General features: G+C 26.2%; 2 protein-coding genes across 4 annotated transcripts; one reads left to right on the top strand and one right to left on the bottom strand.

The window, feature by feature from the left end:
* The first annotated feature begins 879 nt into the window (after positions 1 to 879).
* On the top strand, positions 880 to 3,327 carry RpLP0 (ribosomal protein LP0). The gene is made up of 5 exons (XM_015324695.2): positions 880 to 962; positions 1,489 to 1,582; positions 1,969 to 2,379; positions 2,466 to 2,810; positions 3,076 to 3,327. The coding sequence occupies exons 2-5, from the start codon at positions 1,529 to 1,531 to the stop codon at positions 3,217 to 3,219; spliced, it is 954 nt and encodes a 317-aa protein (XP_015180181.1). The 5' UTR covers positions 880 to 962; positions 1,489 to 1,528; the 3' UTR covers positions 3,220 to 3,327.
* A 1,033-nt stretch (positions 3,328 to 4,360) lies between these two features.
* On the bottom strand, positions 4,361 to 18,523 carry LOC107068373 (sphingomyelin phosphodiesterase). Of its 3 annotated transcripts, none has more exons than XR_016175871.1 (12): positions 18,135 to 18,523; positions 11,467 to 11,574; positions 10,516 to 10,724; positions 9,304 to 9,600; positions 8,781 to 9,173; positions 8,418 to 8,590; positions 7,933 to 8,295; positions 7,649 to 7,841; positions 7,367 to 7,551; positions 7,067 to 7,252; positions 5,398 to 5,741; positions 4,361 to 5,034 (listed from the first exon to the last, which is right to left on the bottom strand). XR_016175871.1 is itself a non-coding variant. In XM_015324693.2 (11 exons), the coding sequence occupies exons 2-11, from the start codon at positions 11,540 to 11,542 to the stop codon at positions 4,965 to 4,967; spliced, it is 2,145 nt and encodes a 714-aa protein (XP_015180179.1). In that variant the 5' UTR covers positions 11,543 to 11,574; positions 18,135 to 18,523; the 3' UTR covers positions 4,361 to 4,964. The 3 variants fall into 3 exon arrangements, 1 of the variants encoding a protein (XP_015180179.1); XR_016175872.1 differs by lacking the exon at positions 18,135 to 18,523 and adding an exon at positions 11,770 to 11,880; XM_015324693.2 differs by lacking the exon at positions 5,398 to 5,741.
* Between the last annotated feature and the right edge of the window lie 115 nt (positions 18,524 to 18,638).

Genomic DNA, 18,638 nt, shown 5'->3' with positions numbered 1-18,638 from the left:
GTATTTTATATGATTAATGTTATCTCTAAAGATTTTTATGACGAGAAGAAAGTTATTTATTATGATTGGTGAGAATTATTTATAAAATTAAATAGTAGTAGTTACCGACTAAGCTTTTACCGACTGTACTATTATCGACTAAATTATCATTGATTGCGCTATTACCGACTAAGTTATTACCGACTGAACTATTACCGACTAAGCTGATTGTCGGTAAAATAAAAATTTATTACATATTATTAACTTTGCTATATGCAAATATTTTAAAAATCAGCAATACTATTTATTTTAATACTTTATATTTTTTTAATTTAGAAACAAACTCTGTGTACTATTCTCTTTGCACCTAAATACAAAATAAAATTAACTACTATAACATTAAATATACAAATGTTATTATCTACAATAATAAAATGATTGGTTAATTACTTAATCTAATTTTAGAAAACTGTATTCTGTTTACCTTTGTATTAAAATATTATATTTCTATATTATAACTTACACACATATTATATTTATATTCTTCATTTTATTATAGACATACCGAGGATTGATTGTGGATTGGTTACACAAACGGAAATAATTTCAAAAAGCATAATGTTAACATAAACTATATACTTACTAGATAACGCATGTATTACCAAAAGTCTAGAAACATTTTTGAAATCTCATCTTCTTGTAACGATTAATTTTTCTAAACATATTATTGCTTTTACTTAAACCATCAAATGATTAAAAACGTATTAAAAAAATAAGAGAAAATATTGAATTAAAATGTTTAGAATCATAACTCACTCATATAATATAATATTCTTCCAATAGATGGCATCAAAGTACCGGAAACGATAAATTTCATCTTAGAGTTACCCAATCTATTTTAGTTTTTAATCAACGACCAATACCAACGATCCTACTGAAAACAGTTTCCGTTTCCTTTCCATTGCAATAGTTTCTTTGCTGAGGTATGTTGTGTGTCTTATTATTTTTGTTCATCCTATTTTCTTATATTTTCACATAAACATTTTTTATTACGTATAGTTTACATTTGAACCACGAACCTATAATCTTCTATTAAATAATAAATTAAAATAAAAAATGTGAAAGATTATAAATATATTATTAAAAGATATGTTCGAAAGTTTGTACAATCAATGGGTGGTCACATGGCGGTTATTAAAAATACTTTGCAATTGATATTTCATGATATAATTACGTTTAAAGTTTGTGCATTCAATTAAGTAAACTCGTAATATTAATTTTAATATTTAATTATTTAAAATATGAAGTAAAAACTAAAAATTAGAAAAATATTCTCAATATGTTAAAAATGATTGTATAAGGTGGTAGAACGGTTAGGTCGGCCACATGGCCACCATTATAGAAAACTTAATATATATATATACATAATTATAACAAATTGTTTTTTTTTTTAAATTGACTAACTTATTTCACAATGAAATTATTCTAGAATATATAATTTTGTTGCAGTCCTTAAATTTCCGTAAGGTATCCCTACGCACACGTTAAGATGGGTAGGGAGGACAAAGCAACCTGGAAGTCTAATTACTTCACCAAACTTGTAGTACGTGTTCATATACATTTACAAAAATATTATTGGGTTCTCTCAAAAGTTCATGCCGATTTTGTTAAAACATTGAAATGTTTTGTAATTTAAGTCTTTTTGTTTTGGTATATATTTATTATATTATATCTAAGTACCATACTGTTTCATAATCTTTCTCCATCTTTAAGGGTAACTTCAAAATTTCCTCCCCTTTCAGAAAACCAGAAAACTTTTCAGGTATTTTTTGCAAAAGAACTTTAATGCCATCTACTGAAAATCGGCATAAACTTTCCGGATAATCTAATATTATATTTTGTTTGTTATCCCTCTTCAATAGAAATCTTTTTGCATGAATCAAAAATCAATCATTTAAATTGATTTTCTTTTTGTTTTCCTTCCTTTAGCAACTTCTCGATGACTTCCCAAAATGTTTCATCGTTGGAGCGGACAATGTCGGGTCAAAGCAAATGCAACAGATTCGTATGTCCCTGCGTGGCAACGCAGTGGTACTTATGGGAAAGAATACCATGATGCGTAAGGCTATTCGTGGTCACATTGAAAGAAATGCTGCATTGGAAAAATTATTACCACACATTAGGGGCAATGTTGGATTCGTCTTCACTCGTGGCGACTTGATCGAAGTCAGAGACAAATTGTTGGAAAACAAAGTACGTGCACCAGCTAGAGCTGGTGCTATTGCACCTTTGAGCGTCATCATTCCGGCACAAAACACCGGTCTTGGTCCAGAAAAAACTTCTTTCTTCCAAGCTTTGAGTATACCAACCAAAATTTCCAAGGGTACTATTGAAATTATTGTAAGTGTGTATTTATTCTCATGGAAAATATTATAATGAATTAATTTTCTTAACGATTAATATTTGTCATTTGATATTTTTTTTAGAACGATGTACATATTTTGAAACCTGGTGATAAAGTAGGTGCATCAGAAGCAACTCTTTTAAATATGTTAAATATTTCTCCATTCTCGTATGGGTTGCTTGTTGAACAAGTATATGATTCTGGTACCATATTTGCACCGGAAATTTTGGATATTAAACCTGAAGATCTTCGTGAGAAGTTCTTAGCTGGTGTTGCTAATTTAGCAGCTGTTTGTTTAGCGATCAGCTATCCAACTGTTGCTAGCGCACCGCACAGCATCGTCAACGGTTTCAAGAACTTGTTGGCTGTTGCTGCTGCTACTGATGTTGAATTCGCTGAAGCGATGACGATCAAAGAATACATCAAGGTATATAAATTTGAATATCAAATTATAATTAAGATTTTCTAAATTGAGGTTATTTTATATACATGATGAAAACAATACACGTCTTAAGGATTTGAATCTCCATGTCAGAGCTAGAAATAGCGGAACCCACTGACATGTCAAATTCATTGTTGATAAATAAGCGTGAATTCGCTGTCTGATTCTTTTTCTTTAAAGATTATACAATTCTTTTTCTTGTGTTTATATAAAAACAATTACTTAATATAATATTATTATTGTTCTTTAGGATCCCAGCAAATTTGCAGCTGTTACAACAACTGTTGCTGCACCAGCTGCTGCTGCTGAAGCTCCTGCTGTTGAAAAGAAAGAAGAAAAGAAAGAAGAATCAGATTCAGAAGACGATGACATGGGCTTTGGGCTTTTCGATTAAACAAGAAAACGTGTTCACGATAACTCAATTCTTACGTTTTAATAACAAAGATTCTGTTGTCATTTCTTACGCCTGACGTCCAAATAAAATTGAACACTTTATAATGAACAGATTAAATATTATTATACCTTACTTATTTGTTTATCCTTGACTATTTAAAAAATATTATTAAAAATTGTTATTTTTTTTTACAGTACGAGATTTTTATATATAGGTTATGTGGATTGTTATATATTATATATATATATAGAACATAGTATTGATTTGTTTACAATTATTATACAACTTTGTTATAATATGAAAGGTTTTCATGTAGAATTAAATAATTATGTTAATTTTATTTAACACTTCAGAACATTCGTCTTCCATACCACAGTCTTTACTATTGTGATGGCAGAAACTCTCACGCCTATTGCGCATGCGCAAAGAGCGAAATTTAAATTCTACGAAAATAACCTTAGGTTATATATCAAATACAACACAATATGTAATTTTGTATGTAATTTTAGAAAGAAAAACAAGTTGTAAAAACAATGTGAGAAAATCTCTCTGTGCACGATAGTTCTGAAGTGTTAAAAAAACAATTATCGAAAATGTTAAATGACGTTGAATGAAATGAAAATTGGTAACTTTATTGAATTATTAGATTATTAATTATTTTTTGAAGTGAAACTTCTTTAGCAAATGAATTAATTGATTTATTTTTAGATAATAATATAAGTTTCATTTCTGTCATGCATGGAAATCATGGAGACAAATTTTAAATTGAACACAAAGAGAGTTTTAAAAAGTTTTGAGCTTTGAAACTTACGAAAAATGTCCAGCATAAAAATGTTTATAATTTTTTTTTCTAATTGTTTCATATTTTTCTCTCAAATCTTGTAATCTTTCCGATGAACGAAACAAAACGAGAAGAAGAAGTTTCACTTCAATCATTTCTTTTATTTAATAATAAATAATCAATGTAGATATTCGTTACATGGACAAATGTAACTTAATTATTAATTACAAATCTGGCATTTCTCTTAATAATAAATATTTCTAAATTTTCGTCTATTCTAAATAAAAATAGATTTAATATCATGGATACGCTCTTTTTACACCGTTAAAATAAAAAATAAAAAACAAAGACTATCTAAACTGGTAATAGGATTATACATATATTTATATTTAACTATTTGAGTTGAGGAATTATTAACAATTAATTTACAAATTCTTTCATCTAGTCATTTTTGTCCTATTTTTTTTTCTTTTCTTTTCCTTTAATTCTTTAACAATTTTTTTTTTTTTTTACTTTATAAAGAATTAAAATTGAGGTAATCACGTGATTTTGCATCTCTTTGCAAAAGATGATATATCTCTCTATGCGGCTCTTTATTCAAATAAATAAAATTATCGTTAAAAAAAAAAAATAAAAAGAAAGTATTTAAAACTTGTTTTAAATTTATCTAATTGATCCAAATGATCAACGATATAATATTAACAAATAGACCAATAAATTGGTCAACGTCATTTTGATCAATTCGTTCTCACAACGAATCTTCTTCTTCTTCTTCTTCACTGCATATTCAGTTGCAGTTAATTCTTTTTTTTTTTTTATTGTAGAGTACAAACTTTGTATTATTCGATTCTCTCGTCGATAACTTAACATCACAAAAGTTTGAATCTCTCTTTCTTTCTCTCTCTTTTCTTTTTTATTTTTAATCTACACATGTATATATTTATATCACTTGAAATTTCTTCTTCTATCCAAGACCTAAAACGTATTTGGGTAAATTGTACGCGAATCTAGGAATAGCCATAACGACGGACATCCTGCAAAATGATAATCAATTATTATTCATCAATGGAAAAAATATTATTTCATAGTATAAAACAAAATTATTGTATATTTTCAAGTAAATTAGAATTATTATTATTATTATTATTATTATTATTATTATTATTATTATAATGTTACGTTCTTACTTTATAAAATTAACTCATAATTGCATTGAAACGCAAAATGGAGTTAGGCCAAATCCAAAAAATAAATGGCTCGTATAATAATACTTATACAACCATTAAGATAAGTAATCATTATCGATTGTTATATTTATTTATTTATTTATTTAAAAGTAAAAAGCTGCCCGAAATAGTAATTAAAAATAAGCAAGCAATTGTAAATGCGTTACTTACTCAAATGTAAATAATTTTGTGACGATATTATTATACCGATCACCATATTATAATCTATCACCAGGTTGTAAATAGAATAAAATATATCTATATTGCATATCTAATTACAAATGTTATGTGCAAAAGATTACTTAATAATTATTATTAAAAATAGAAGTAGTATTTTTTAAATATATATATATATATATATATATATGTGTATATACAAGAAAATTTGTTTCGCAGATATATAAAATATATCTTATTACTTTATAATACATTTTACTATTTATTTATAAACAACGTGTTTGACTGAATTATTACTAGAACATGAAAAACCTATGCAGCTATATGCAAAGATACGTCTGAAACACAGATAAATATAATTATGCATACATTATAATATTATAATTATTTGACTGATAAATATAAGTGCCTTTTCAACATGCAAGTATTAAACATTTAAATATAATTATTCATAGTTAATCATTTAATTATAATTACTTACCTATTTATAGGTAAAGACAAATCTATTATATATGTTATTATCTATTTAAAAACAATTCTATAAACATGCCAAATAAATAATAATCTTATTAAATAGATTAATATTCGATCAGGATAACAGAATATTATTATTATAGAATAACAATCATTATTATTATTATTGTTAATTTGAAAACAGTAATATTAAATGTAATATATATATATATATATATATAAAATATATATACAAATTTAAACAATATATTATGTATTAAAAATAATCTTATATTAGTTATTAATATTTGTTTATAAAATATTCTTTAAGAATTGTATTTGTTCTTTGGTAAAAAAAAAAATATATATATATATATATATACAAATATATATATATATATATATATTTTTAGTGAATATTTTTTACAGTCCTATCATATTTATTTGTTAAAAAATAATATTATATATATAGAAATCCTAAGAGAAGTATAATATGTAAAAGAAAATAATTGATAAAATATTGCAAAACAAATATTGCCCTATTTATAATATTTGGAATAATATTCTAATAATTTGGAGTATTACAGATATAAAAAAAAAAAAAGGAAAAAAAAGAAAGATAGATTGATAAACAACGTTATTGCAATATTACATATAGATTGTCCTACCATATGCATAATTATTAATGTTTAACCCTTTCACTACTACGGACCACTATAGTGGCCCTCCATAAAATATCGAATATTTTACATACGACAAACATATGCAGTTATAACACTAAGTCAAATATTCCACTGTGGACGTGTAATTTTAGTGTTTTGTGTTTCTTTTGAATAAAAATTGTTAATATCAACAAGAAAATTACTTGAAAATAAAGTGCAATTTCGATGCTGCTGCACGTATTAGCAGCACCCTGTTCAGTAGAAGTAGCACCGTGGAAAATATCGCCAAAATTCGCCCATAGCGAAAGGGTTAATTGTTATGTTAAAAAAAATAAAAAGAAAAGCATATATTATATTGCTTTTAGCGAGTGCAGAAAAGATAAGAAGTATTGCACAGATAAAGAATTCATAAGTTTGTAGCAGTGTAGTACGCGTTTCTAATTAATAGTGGCTGTGTAAATAATAAAATGTGCAGAAAAAATTAATAATCAACGTTGTTAGTTCTAGTATCACCGTTATAATTATTGTGCCACCATTCATCTACGTACGATAATGCCAAACCGTTATAAATCCATGCTCTCCATCCTGTTCTCGTTTCATTGTCAATTCTTGATTCGATACTTTGGCACAATGCTTTGCGATCATGACTTCTGCCACTTCTTAAATCGCACAATAAACGTTTTCTACATTCGTCATTACATGGCGGTCTTACTGGAGAATTCTTATAATAGTGTCTGTAATTAAAATAATTAAATAAATCTCTTACAATATAAATTACATATTACACATTGAATTTTTAATTATATAATTTTATATATATATATAAAATAGAAAAGTATTAATATTACTTGTAATAAAGATCAAAAAGAGAAGGTTCGTTAGACATTTTATCAATCAACGAATCCCAATCTTTTGGCAAGAGTGATGCCATTTGATATGATTGTCTAGCACTGTACATTTTACTCCAGATAGGATAATCGTAAAGATTAGCTTCCTTTAAATTCATCACCCAACTTTCGTGATCTACGACCATCTGCAAAAAAAAAAAAAATATTGAATACATGTGTATTTAATATTAAAAAGAGATTCAATGTCTTTTTATTTTTAATTTGTAATTTGTAATTTTTTACCCTTGTCGTTTTAGGATGATCACCATCAATGTAATATATTCGATATCCAGGATTAAGATCGTAATATGGTGTTACTGAAGGTCCTATATAAGCTATACTTAATGCTCTTCGTAAATCACGAGTATCATAGAATATTTGAAATTCGTCGTAATGCGTGTGACCAAAAAATTGTGCTGTTATGGTGGATTCGTACCTGAATAATGTTCAATTAAAAATAATTCATAAATAATACTGACCCCCCCCCCATATATATGCCCAATAAACTACCCCCCCATTATACTGACCGATTAATTATGTGATAATAATTTCTTGACCAAACTTTAAGACAATCTGAATGACCAGGTGGTATGTGACCAATTATATGTACTTTTTCACCATTCATTTCTGCACTTTGTAATTCATAAACTAGCCATTGCAATTCGCTAACTGGATCAGTACTGTTAATTAAAAGCCACCAGTTTTTATTATTACAATAATTCATGTTAACAGAAAGTATTCGAAAACCTGGCCGAACCAAGACCGAATAAAAGGCCCCTCTTCGAACTGTATGCGAAACACCAGCAGGTAACCAACGTCTCCAATGTTTGTCCAATGCATCGTACAACCATTCTATGCTATTTTCTTCGGGTACAAAAGGTGGTGGAAAGCTACAAACAATTAAAATTCAAAGCTTTATATATATATAATAAACAAATACTCATAAAACAAATTACTCGGAATTCAAGATTTGATTGTATTTTCAATGGAATTTGTTATTAGGAAAGTTTACCTATTAACTGGTGCACTTTCATGGTTTCCTAAAGCTGGAAATATAGGCACACCTGGAAACATTTGAATCATTTGCGTAACAGTCTCGTGCAGAACTTTAAGATTTTCTTCTCTCGTTTGATTCCATACATCGTGAGGTGGTAAATCACCAGTCCACAATATATAATCGATATCCTATAATAAATATTATTATATAAACCAATTATCGAAATTAATAGAGATAATCATGACACTCTTCTATTTCTTCATTTTCTAATAATAAATATCGAAGAAGGTAACATTAATTATTAATCTTGCAATAATTGAATAAAATATTAATATAAATGTTTTTTTTTCTGTAATCATGTTAAATTAATTCATTTACCGGATGCGTTTCTGCAATATGTTTCAACATATGATCTACGGTTCTTTTAGGAGTATCACACTTTCTGTAATCACCCCATCTACCTGCTGCAGCTGATGGTATTAATGGTGCACCATTAGTAAGCCTACAGCACAATGGTTCGTTACAATCAGCATTTGCACCCTCTTGATAATAAGGATCAAAGTGCGTATCGGAAAGATGTAAAACTTTGAAAGTAGGTGCGTTCTCTTGAGGTGGTACAGGAGGTTTAACTGGTGGCTTTTTAACAGGTGGAAATGCTACTTCCCATTCGTGTAATGGATTATATGCATCCTCGCATGCATCACCAATAACAAAACTACAAATTTGGGCTGGACCCATGTCAACTTGTTTTAAAACGTATATTACTTCGGACTAAAAAAAAGAAAATACAAAACATTAAAATAACAAACAAAAAAGTATTAATGTAATTATTAATATTAATACATTAATAATATAATAATATTAAATTATTATTTATTTATTTATTTCTTGTAATACTTACTCCAAATACCAAAGTTACACCATCACAAACTCTTGGACTTTGAATATTGAGAGATACACAGAATTGATATATACTTGCCAATATCTCTTTATCACTTTTACCATTTTTTATATAATTTTTAAGTAAACCAGCACCGACTTTACAAGCTGTACAAGAAACCTTAGACATCACAGAAGTTTCAATTTCCATCATAACTTGTCTTAAATCTAATAACTTTAATGCTTTATCCACGAATAATGACAAGTGTCCAGATGATTGTACATTTTCCATATCCCATAACATTCGTGAATAATTTAACTAAAAAGAAACAAAAAAAAAGATGCAGAAGAAAATAAAATTATTTTTTTTTTTGGTTTGTCAAAGTTAATTTAATTAGTATGAATAACATTTTATACAGTTAATTTAATTTATTTGTTTTGTATTTTCGTATTGTGAAGGGTAGTAATAAGTTAATTTAATTAATATATATTTGAATATATTTCATTAATTATCTTTGTTGATCCATGACATTACTCGATTATCATAAAACTTTCACGAAAGCAATGTCATTGCCGACAAATCATTTGCTTGTATCTAAAAATATACATATATTTTTACATATATACATACATATATATACAAGAGAAGCTAGTTACGTATAATACTTGCAATCCTATCTTTTGCTATGGTGAAAGTATTTTGACACTGAAAGTGAGAGTTGGTGACACTATGGTGTTGCATAAAACTAAATCTAATTTAATCTTTGAATTAATAATAAATTTTTTTATATATATATTTCCTGTATTTTTTTTTCTTTTTTTTTTTTGATAGAAATATTAATAATTGTTTACTCGTTTAAATATTGATATGAGAGAAAGAGAAAGAGAAAGAGGAGTTTAATAAAAATTGATAATTAAATTCGAGAGAGAGTGAAAGAAAATCAGGCTAACGTATCTAGGTTGAGATGATTTTCTCTTTCACAAAATATTTCAAGTATCATAAGATTAAAAAAAATTAAAATTAATATAATACATTAAATTAATAATATTACTGAAATAATATATTATAAAAATTGAATTTAAATTATATTCACAGAAACTAAAATTTGAATTATTAAATATAATTTATTATTAATAAATTATTCTGTTTTTACAAAAATATTTTAAGTAAAAGTATTAACAGCACTCACACAAATGGTTAAAAAAAAAGAAAAATGAAAATGAAATTTCTTACCCTTGTCAATTGATCTCGATTGGTTTCATTAATAAAAATGGTATCAGCAGTTGGTGGTAATTTACGAAATCTACTGTTAAATGGTAAAAGTGCAATATCAAAATTTTCCGAATTTTTAGCTTTCTCTTTTAACCATTCGTCCGCTAATTGTGTCCAATTTGTCGCAGCTATTTCCGCCTCTCGTTTTTCCCTTTCCCGGATCGGGTTTCCTATATACAAAAGAAATAACAAAAAATATAACAAGTTACCTAATTAGTACATTAAGTTTAGATCAAGTCAATATATTATCTAGTGATTAATCAATTACGACCTTCAAACGAACGATTTCAATAAAAATGATTTCATTATAATTCTTTTCTATGGTAACATCTCATTTTCATTTTTAATTTATGTATTTGATGATTCATTTCTTTCTCTTGTTTGTTTCTATTTTAGTTAATATAACATTTATATATAGTATATAATAAAATAATATTTATTGTAATTATTATTAAATATAAGTAATTCATAATATTATTATTAATATTATTATATAAGTATGTAAGTGTAAGTTAATATTATTAATGTTATTATATAAGTATATAATGTTATTTTGTTAAATTCATATAAAATATGTCACATTAAATTTTTTCAATGTTAATATTAACAAAAATAGACAAAAGAAATTCTTCTGTTTTTATATTTCCTACTTTTCTAATTCTTAGAAACTTATAAATGGTATTTTAAAATTTCATATAAGGAATGATAAGAAGACAAAAAAAAAAAAAGAAAAAGAATGATACAACAAAAAATCTTGTGGCAATGAAACGTTTACTTCCTTTTGTGTGTTTTTTCTTTTTTTTTGAACTTTGTAAAGAAATATCTAAATAATGTTATGAACGTTAATGATAATATTATTCTATTATTACAGGTAGATAATAAAATAATAAATTAAAATTCTTGTTTACTTACCAAGGACGTACGTTATTGTGCAAATGAGAAAAAATAGGATGATATTGCTCGATGAGGTCCATTTTTTCATTGGCATGCTCTATCTTCTATAATTTTTGATATGTTTCCCTAAAAAAGAAAAGAACAATGAAAAACAACAAATATAAATAATTTTATATATTTATAAGAAAACAAATATATATATATATATATATATGTATATTTATATTATTAAAAAGGAAGATTTTCAATAGTACCCTTAAAAAAAAAAAAAAAATATTGTATACATATACAAAATGAAGATTGAATTAAAATTTGTCGTACTATACAACCGACAGCCGAAGAAAACTTTGTTTGCAGCGTTGATCACTGACCCACATACAGGTAACAGTAACGGTGGGTTCTATATAAAAACGTTTTTACTGTGTCAATGACATTTTTCGAATGTGCCAGCCAATATATTTACACATACGTCTTACAAATATATACTAAATACATTAACAGTCTGTCCTAACTGCGAATAAGGTTGGGCAAAGGGGGCAAGGGTTTATCTTTTCCAATATATAATATATATATATAACATTATAAAAATATTATATATATATTAAAATTATATATAAATATAATTATTATTATATATAGTATAATATGTTAATATACTAATTTATTTAAAACGACACGCATCACGCGTTTGGTATCTCTTTATATACCCTGTCTGCTTTTTAACAAGCTTTTTCCGTTATTTCATAGTAATCGTTTGGAATCATGATTCATTATAATGACGACTCTTCTCTCTCTCTTGGACAATAATTCTATAAAAGATAATACGAGTAAGAAATCATTTGTTCAATATTGTTCAACACTTTTTTTCTTTTTGTCTCTCCCCTTGTTAAAAAACGTTCATTCGTGTGTAACGAAAATTACATACAAATTACAACAAATTATATTAAACAATTATATTTTATTTCATTGCTTTTTGTTTTGTTTTGTTTTGTTTAGTTTTATGGAAGATACTATTATATATTTTATAATTTTTCTTTTAATATAATATTTCTTTTTTCTTTTTATTTGATTGATCACATTTAATTGTGAATATGATTTACATATGATCATATATATGATCACAATATTTCTTTATTAAACAAAAAAATACACTTTTACTTTACCTATGTAAATCTATTCTAAAACTCGATCTATATATATATATATATATATATATACACTGTGTGAATTTATTTATGATGTGTCTATAAGAAAAAAAAAAAAGACTTTCATTCAATCGTTATTCTTTTTATCGATCGAATTGTTTTTACTCAACTTTCACGTAAAAATAATATTCATACTTTCGTTTGATAAATAATTTGGGATGTCAAATGGTTATACATATTAGCTTTTTTTGTTTATTCTATAATTCTCTTTTTTTTTATTATTATTATTTTTATTTGTCACCTATAAAATAATGCTAATGGTAAAGTAGAAGATTTATCGAAAGAGATAGAGAGGGAATATGGGTAAAGTAAGATTTCATGGTATTAAAGATACAACATACGATTCGAATCTAACTTTCGCCGAAACGAATTCTTCTTCCCATTGATCCAACTGCATCATCGTACCATATCTTAGTACTCTTTATCAATAAGTAAATAATAATTATTAATAGGTGTAATTTTAATTTACTCATTTTCTAATATTACTTATTGTATTAAACTAATTTAATACTTAATGAAATGAAATGAAATGGAATAAAATAAAATGAATATATATAATCAGAGAAATGATCTCAAATAAATATTGAAAAATGATGCGAGAGAGTCAACGATAAACTGTGTCAAACGGAAGTACAACAAAAAAGGTAATACGTAAAATAATTTCACGTTGTACATCGAAACTCATACAAATTGAATGAGTTTACCCTTTTATTCATATACAATCGTACAAATGTATACCACAAAATATTATCACACGTTAATAATATTCAAATGATCCAAATAATCCAGCCAGACTTATTTAAATGTAAGAGAAAAGAAAAGAATAATATAGAAAATATAAAAAAATAAAAAATAATTGAAGTACAGGTGGATATAAAAATATATATAAAATGATTTTTAGAAAGAACAGAAATGTCTTATTTTTCATATCGGTATTTCTATTTATCGAAACGTGTTCCTTTTCAACACTTCTTCAGAGAATACGAACCTACTATCTAACCGTTATTCGACCTAACAAAAAAAAAGAGATTCACTTTGGCCAGGTCTTTGTACGTGTTTGTATTTCGAAATTCACACTCATGCCAGATATTTCTTTCCTATATATATATATATATATATAAACTTTATTTATTAACTTATAGCATAACTACTTATCATTATTACTTCTACAAAGTATTACTTATACTACTTATACTTATAGTATTTAATTAAATATTCATTTACAGTATTTTATTTAATTTTTTCTTTTTTTTTCGTAACTTGATGTTTCAACGTTTGAAGAAATTGAAATAAAAAAACAAAAAATGAGAAAATAGTAATAAGAGTCAAAGTCAATCAAGTTGAAAGTTTCTTTCTCGTGCGTTTATCTCTCTATTCGTCGTAGGCTTTGATAAATTAAGATACGAAGGGGAGATTATGGCAATACGAAAGTAGTACGAAACAGAGAAAGGCAATACAGCCATCAGCATCAGCTTTGGATGAACATTGGCTTGCATAGTATTTTCATTCATATATTATTATATATATATATATATATCTAATGAAAGAAAGATAGAAATAGTAATATAAACGGTGTACACATACTATTGCACTCATAGACATTTTTATTTCTTTCCTTTCTTTTCCTTTTTTTTTATATTTTTTGGGAAAGAATAATTTGAAATAAAGAAAAAGACAAAGAGAAAATAAACAAACAAGAAAATTTGCAAAGCATTTAAAACACATGTACAACTTATTGCAAATACATGGTTGTTGTTGTTTTTTTTTTTCTTTTTTTCATATCATACGAGAAGAGAGTTAATAATTTAGCCAAGTCATTCTGGTGAAATCATATAAGTCAATTTCGATCTCGTGAAATCGTCCTTTCTCGAATTTCATCTTATATTATTGATGAATCAAATGAATGTTTTTCAAATTGTACATTTTCACAAGAATATTATTTTAACGTAATACAACAATTAATAATTATCTTTCTCGTTACAATGAACATCTGATATATCACGTTACATCAAGTATTACATGCTTATAATCTTTCCATTTATACCTGTTAATTTGTTTCATTATTTGTTTACATTTTTCTGTATATATATATATGTATATACTTATTTGTGGTTGTAACATACGATGTATTAGGTGAACTAATGTAAGTCATGTTTCGTCATGGCTCATGTTTGTGGCTTTTTCAAAACCTGTTATTATACACACATATATATATATATATATGTGGTAAATTTACTAATTAATTGAATAATTATGTGTTAAAGTCCTTTAAGAAAGGTCATCTATTTGTAAAATGAAAACTGCATTATGAAACATCCCTGTGATCATTCCTGAGAATACAGATGATCTTGAAAAGGAGTGGGAGGGGAAAGGGGAGAGAGAGGAGGAGAGGTAGAGAAGAAGAATAGAAAGAGAGAAAGGAAGAGAGAGAGAGAGAGAGCGAGTCTTCTTTTATAAACATTTTACGAAATACTTGAGACAACCTTCAACACAATCATTTTGAAATAAGAATTACGATAAATAACAACATAAATAATTGAGAACAAGTATCAAAAAAAAAAAAAAAAAGAATGTGGTAATGGATGAGTGAGTGGTGGGTGTGTCCTAAACCACACGCATCATGAATTTTCATGTGTTTTTCTATAATACAATCGAGATTGATTTTTACACTTGCGCAAAAACAATTGTACATTCTTCAACGTATCTCAAAGAATTTCATTTGAATTATTCGTGTAACGTTGTGTGCATGACGTATAAAAAAAAAAAAAAGAAAAAAAGAAAAAAGGAAAAAAAGGGACACCTGTTAAAACGAGGATACGAAAAAATTCGATGTATATCGAACGATTTATAAAAAAAAATATTCTACGAAAATTGATTAAATATAGTTTTTAATTGTATGGATAATCGTCGTGCTGTTTTTACGAACAAAAAAAAGGAAAAATGTCGAATAAATTTTCCACACGTCGTTCGTGTATCGAATCAAAAATACTCTTCTCTCACTTTGAGAAGAACTTTGAAAGCTGTTTTTTTTAATGATAACTCTTGCACGAAAAGTTACCTACCGTGAAATAAATATAATTACGGAGACAACATTAACATCAGATAAGAACAAAAAAATTGAATTAACTGGACAATATGAGGAAGTAGATAAAAGAAGATGCACTTAACTTTTATCAAACTATTATTACAAAAAAATCTATAAAATAATGGGGGAAAAAATGAAACAAGACTGACGTATTAACAGTCAAGATAACTATAAAAACAAAATAAAAATAAAAACATCGATCACGAAACGATTTTAAATCATTTGTAGAAGACTGTAATATTTAAAATATAAAAACAAATAAATGTATTTTATGTTAGTTTAGCATTAAAATACATAGAAACTTTTTTACATAATTTAATAACAAAAAAGATGCATATATATATATATATACAGTGATATAGTTACATATACATACATACGTATAGATAATGTATTACATAAACATACATATATATATGTACAAAAGAGACTGATAAAATGTAAGTACATAACGTATTTAAGCACACTTTTGTATTTGTGTATGTATATATATATACACTATATATAAATATAAATAACAGGATGTTAGAAGAATAATAAAAGATGGTTTCACGTTTTCACCTATTCCACCAATTGAAAATCTCCTCATGTCAAATACGGAAGTGCATAGAAGAACGATTGTTGAGCGTGTGATTAACGTGTGATAAATGAAAAAAAAAACAATTTGAATTATCCAATAATACAGATTGTTCCCATCTTCCAACCATAATTCACACGTTTTAAAATAATATTAAATAATTATAGTAAATAAAAGTTTATGCAATTTAATATTATTACTGGATTATTCATTATTAAATTAAAATCATATTTAGAATATAATAATAATAATAATCATAAGAGAAACTTATTTTTAAATGAAATATAAAAAATAAATAATGAAAAATATACTAACACGTGATTAGATTGTATAATCCAAAGTGTATCTTAAAAGTCGTCTTATCAAAGGAAAAAAAAATAATAAAAAGTATATTTTATCTTCTTTTTTATTGTTTCTTTTTTTTTTTTTGAAAATACGAATCTTAATCTAACCCTCAATCATCAGCGTAGTGTATTTACTAATGGTCACGTGATGTATTTACTAATAGCTACGTGGTAAATTTTTTTAAAGTTTATTATTATTACAAAAGACCAAAATCTGAAAATAAATTTATTATTTATTATTTTATTATTAATTTAAACAATATAATTTAAATAGACACAATTAATTATTTAAGAAAGAAAGAAAGAAAGAAAGAAAGAAAGATAAAATAAATGTAACGGCATTTTAAAATTGGAGGGTTTATAATACGACCTGTTCGTCACCAGAGTGCGTGGCGAAAATAAAAAATAAAATAAAATATAATAAATAAAAATAATTAAAAAATAAATAAAAAGAAAATATTTTGTAAGAAAAAAATGTCGAATTTTTTAATAAGCTAAAACAAAACTTATATATCATCTTTCGAATGATCTAACGTAAGATGTATCAAATAATATATACATTAGTAAATATGTAGAAATGATATTGATTACAGATAAGATAATCATTTTTATTATCGCCCAAATATCATTGTAAATGTTTAATACTTAAGGAAATAAATTGTCCAACGTAAATAAGATAGAAAATCTAAGAAAACTTTCTTATAGTTGTTTCCGATCCCTGACCCGTCCTCGATACATTCAGGATACAAAGAAATCTTCTTCTTCTTCTTCTTCTACTTCTACTTCTTTTTCGATAGAAAAATACAATCTTGTATAAAAAGTTAAATAAAAGAAAAAGAAAAAAAAAGAAAGAAATACATTGAGAAACGATAAATTCAATCAATCAATCGATCAATCGTTTATTATATTTTTTTATCGTTATCACATCGTTTGTTCAAATTTTGCAACATACCTTTTTTTCATCTACTTGTTTATTTGATTTTGATCAATTTACCAATGATATTATCTACGAAAAAGTAGGAAGTTACTCATTGAACCATACTATAGTTGTAACGAACTTTCACGATGTACTAGATTTAAAATTCCTCTTCAAGATATACACACATGTGTGTATGCGTGTTGGTAATATTCTATCGTAAAAATCATGACGATCGTTTTTTCTTTATTATCATGTTTTTTAGTTGATATGACAACAAATAATTAAACAACGATGATGAATGTAAACAAAAAAATATATTAATGTACAATACAAAACGATTGTAAGTACGAGTATGAATTATTAATTATTATATTTTGATTATCTCTCTCTCTCTCTCTCGTGTAAAAAAATCTTGTCGAAAAGATTCGTGTGTGTACGCACGCGCATTTTAACCCGCGAAAAAGTATTCATATTTAAAACAAGATCGTTGATTGGATACGATATAAATTCAAAACGCCGAGTACATTAATATTCAAAAATAATATAATAAACTTACAAATTTGTTGATCCGAATTGTTTCTGTCGTTGTACATAAATCAATCCAACCGTTGAAGGATTTGAAAATGATGACAAACTTTATTCAGGATAAAAGATCAAAGGTACGAAAAAGGAAAAGGATTAGGATTTAGGAAAGGAAAATTACGAAGGATCGTCAATTTTCTAAATCACTTTCGAAACATCACGCGTGATTCCTCCGAACGTCGTGTCACGTTTTCGAGAAACTAGATCACTGAAGAAGACACAAGAAAGGCACAAGTATATACATATTAACCTACGAACATTAACACACTCGATCGAACAACTTTATTTCCACTCTCTATTTTTAATTCGAACACGATAAACCGCGACGAACCGATGACAACGACGGCTACAACTGTACTGAGGCAATGTCACTTGTAGAGGTGTTTCAACGCTACTGCCACGCACCCTGGTGGCGAATAGGTCGTACTATAAGCCCTCCAAATTTAAAATGCCTTTACATTTATTTTATCTTTCTTTC

This window comes from Polistes dominula, unplaced genomic scaffold (assembly GCF_049000335.1).
Source record: "Polistes dominula isolate Pdom_NZ unplaced genomic scaffold, Pdom_raw_medaka contig_29, whole genome shotgun sequence".
Taxonomy (NCBI): Eukaryota; Metazoa; Arthropoda; class Insecta; order Hymenoptera; family Vespidae; genus Polistes; species Polistes dominula.
Note: the sequence above shows the minus strand (reverse complement) of the source record. Positions and strands in the feature narration are given on the sequence as shown.

Bases quoted from the DNA above. Each gene is read 5' to 3' on its own strand.
- RpLP0 (XM_015324695.2), top strand. From the start codon at position 1,529: ATGGGTAGGGAGGACAAAGCAACCTGGAAGTCTAATTACTTCACCAAA. The intron at 1,583-1,968 runs GTACGTGTTCAT...TCCTTCCTTTAG, and splicing joins ATTACTTCACCAAACTTGTA to CAACTTCTCGATGACTTCCC. The intron at 2,380-2,465 runs GTAAGTGTGTAT...TATTTTTTTTAG, and splicing joins AGGGTACTATTGAAATTATT to AACGATGTACATATTTTGAA.
- LOC107068373 (XM_015324693.2), bottom strand. From the start codon at position 11,542: ATGCCAATGAAAAAATGGACCTCATCGAGCAATATCATCCTATTTTTT. The intron at 10,725-11,466 runs GTAAGTAAACAA...TTTTGTATATAG, and splicing joins CACAATAACGTACGTCCTTG to GAAACCCGATCCGGGAAAGG. The intron at 7,253-7,366 runs GTAATATTAATA...TTTTAATTACAG, and splicing joins CTTTTTGATCTTTATTACAA to ACACTATTATAAGAATTCTC.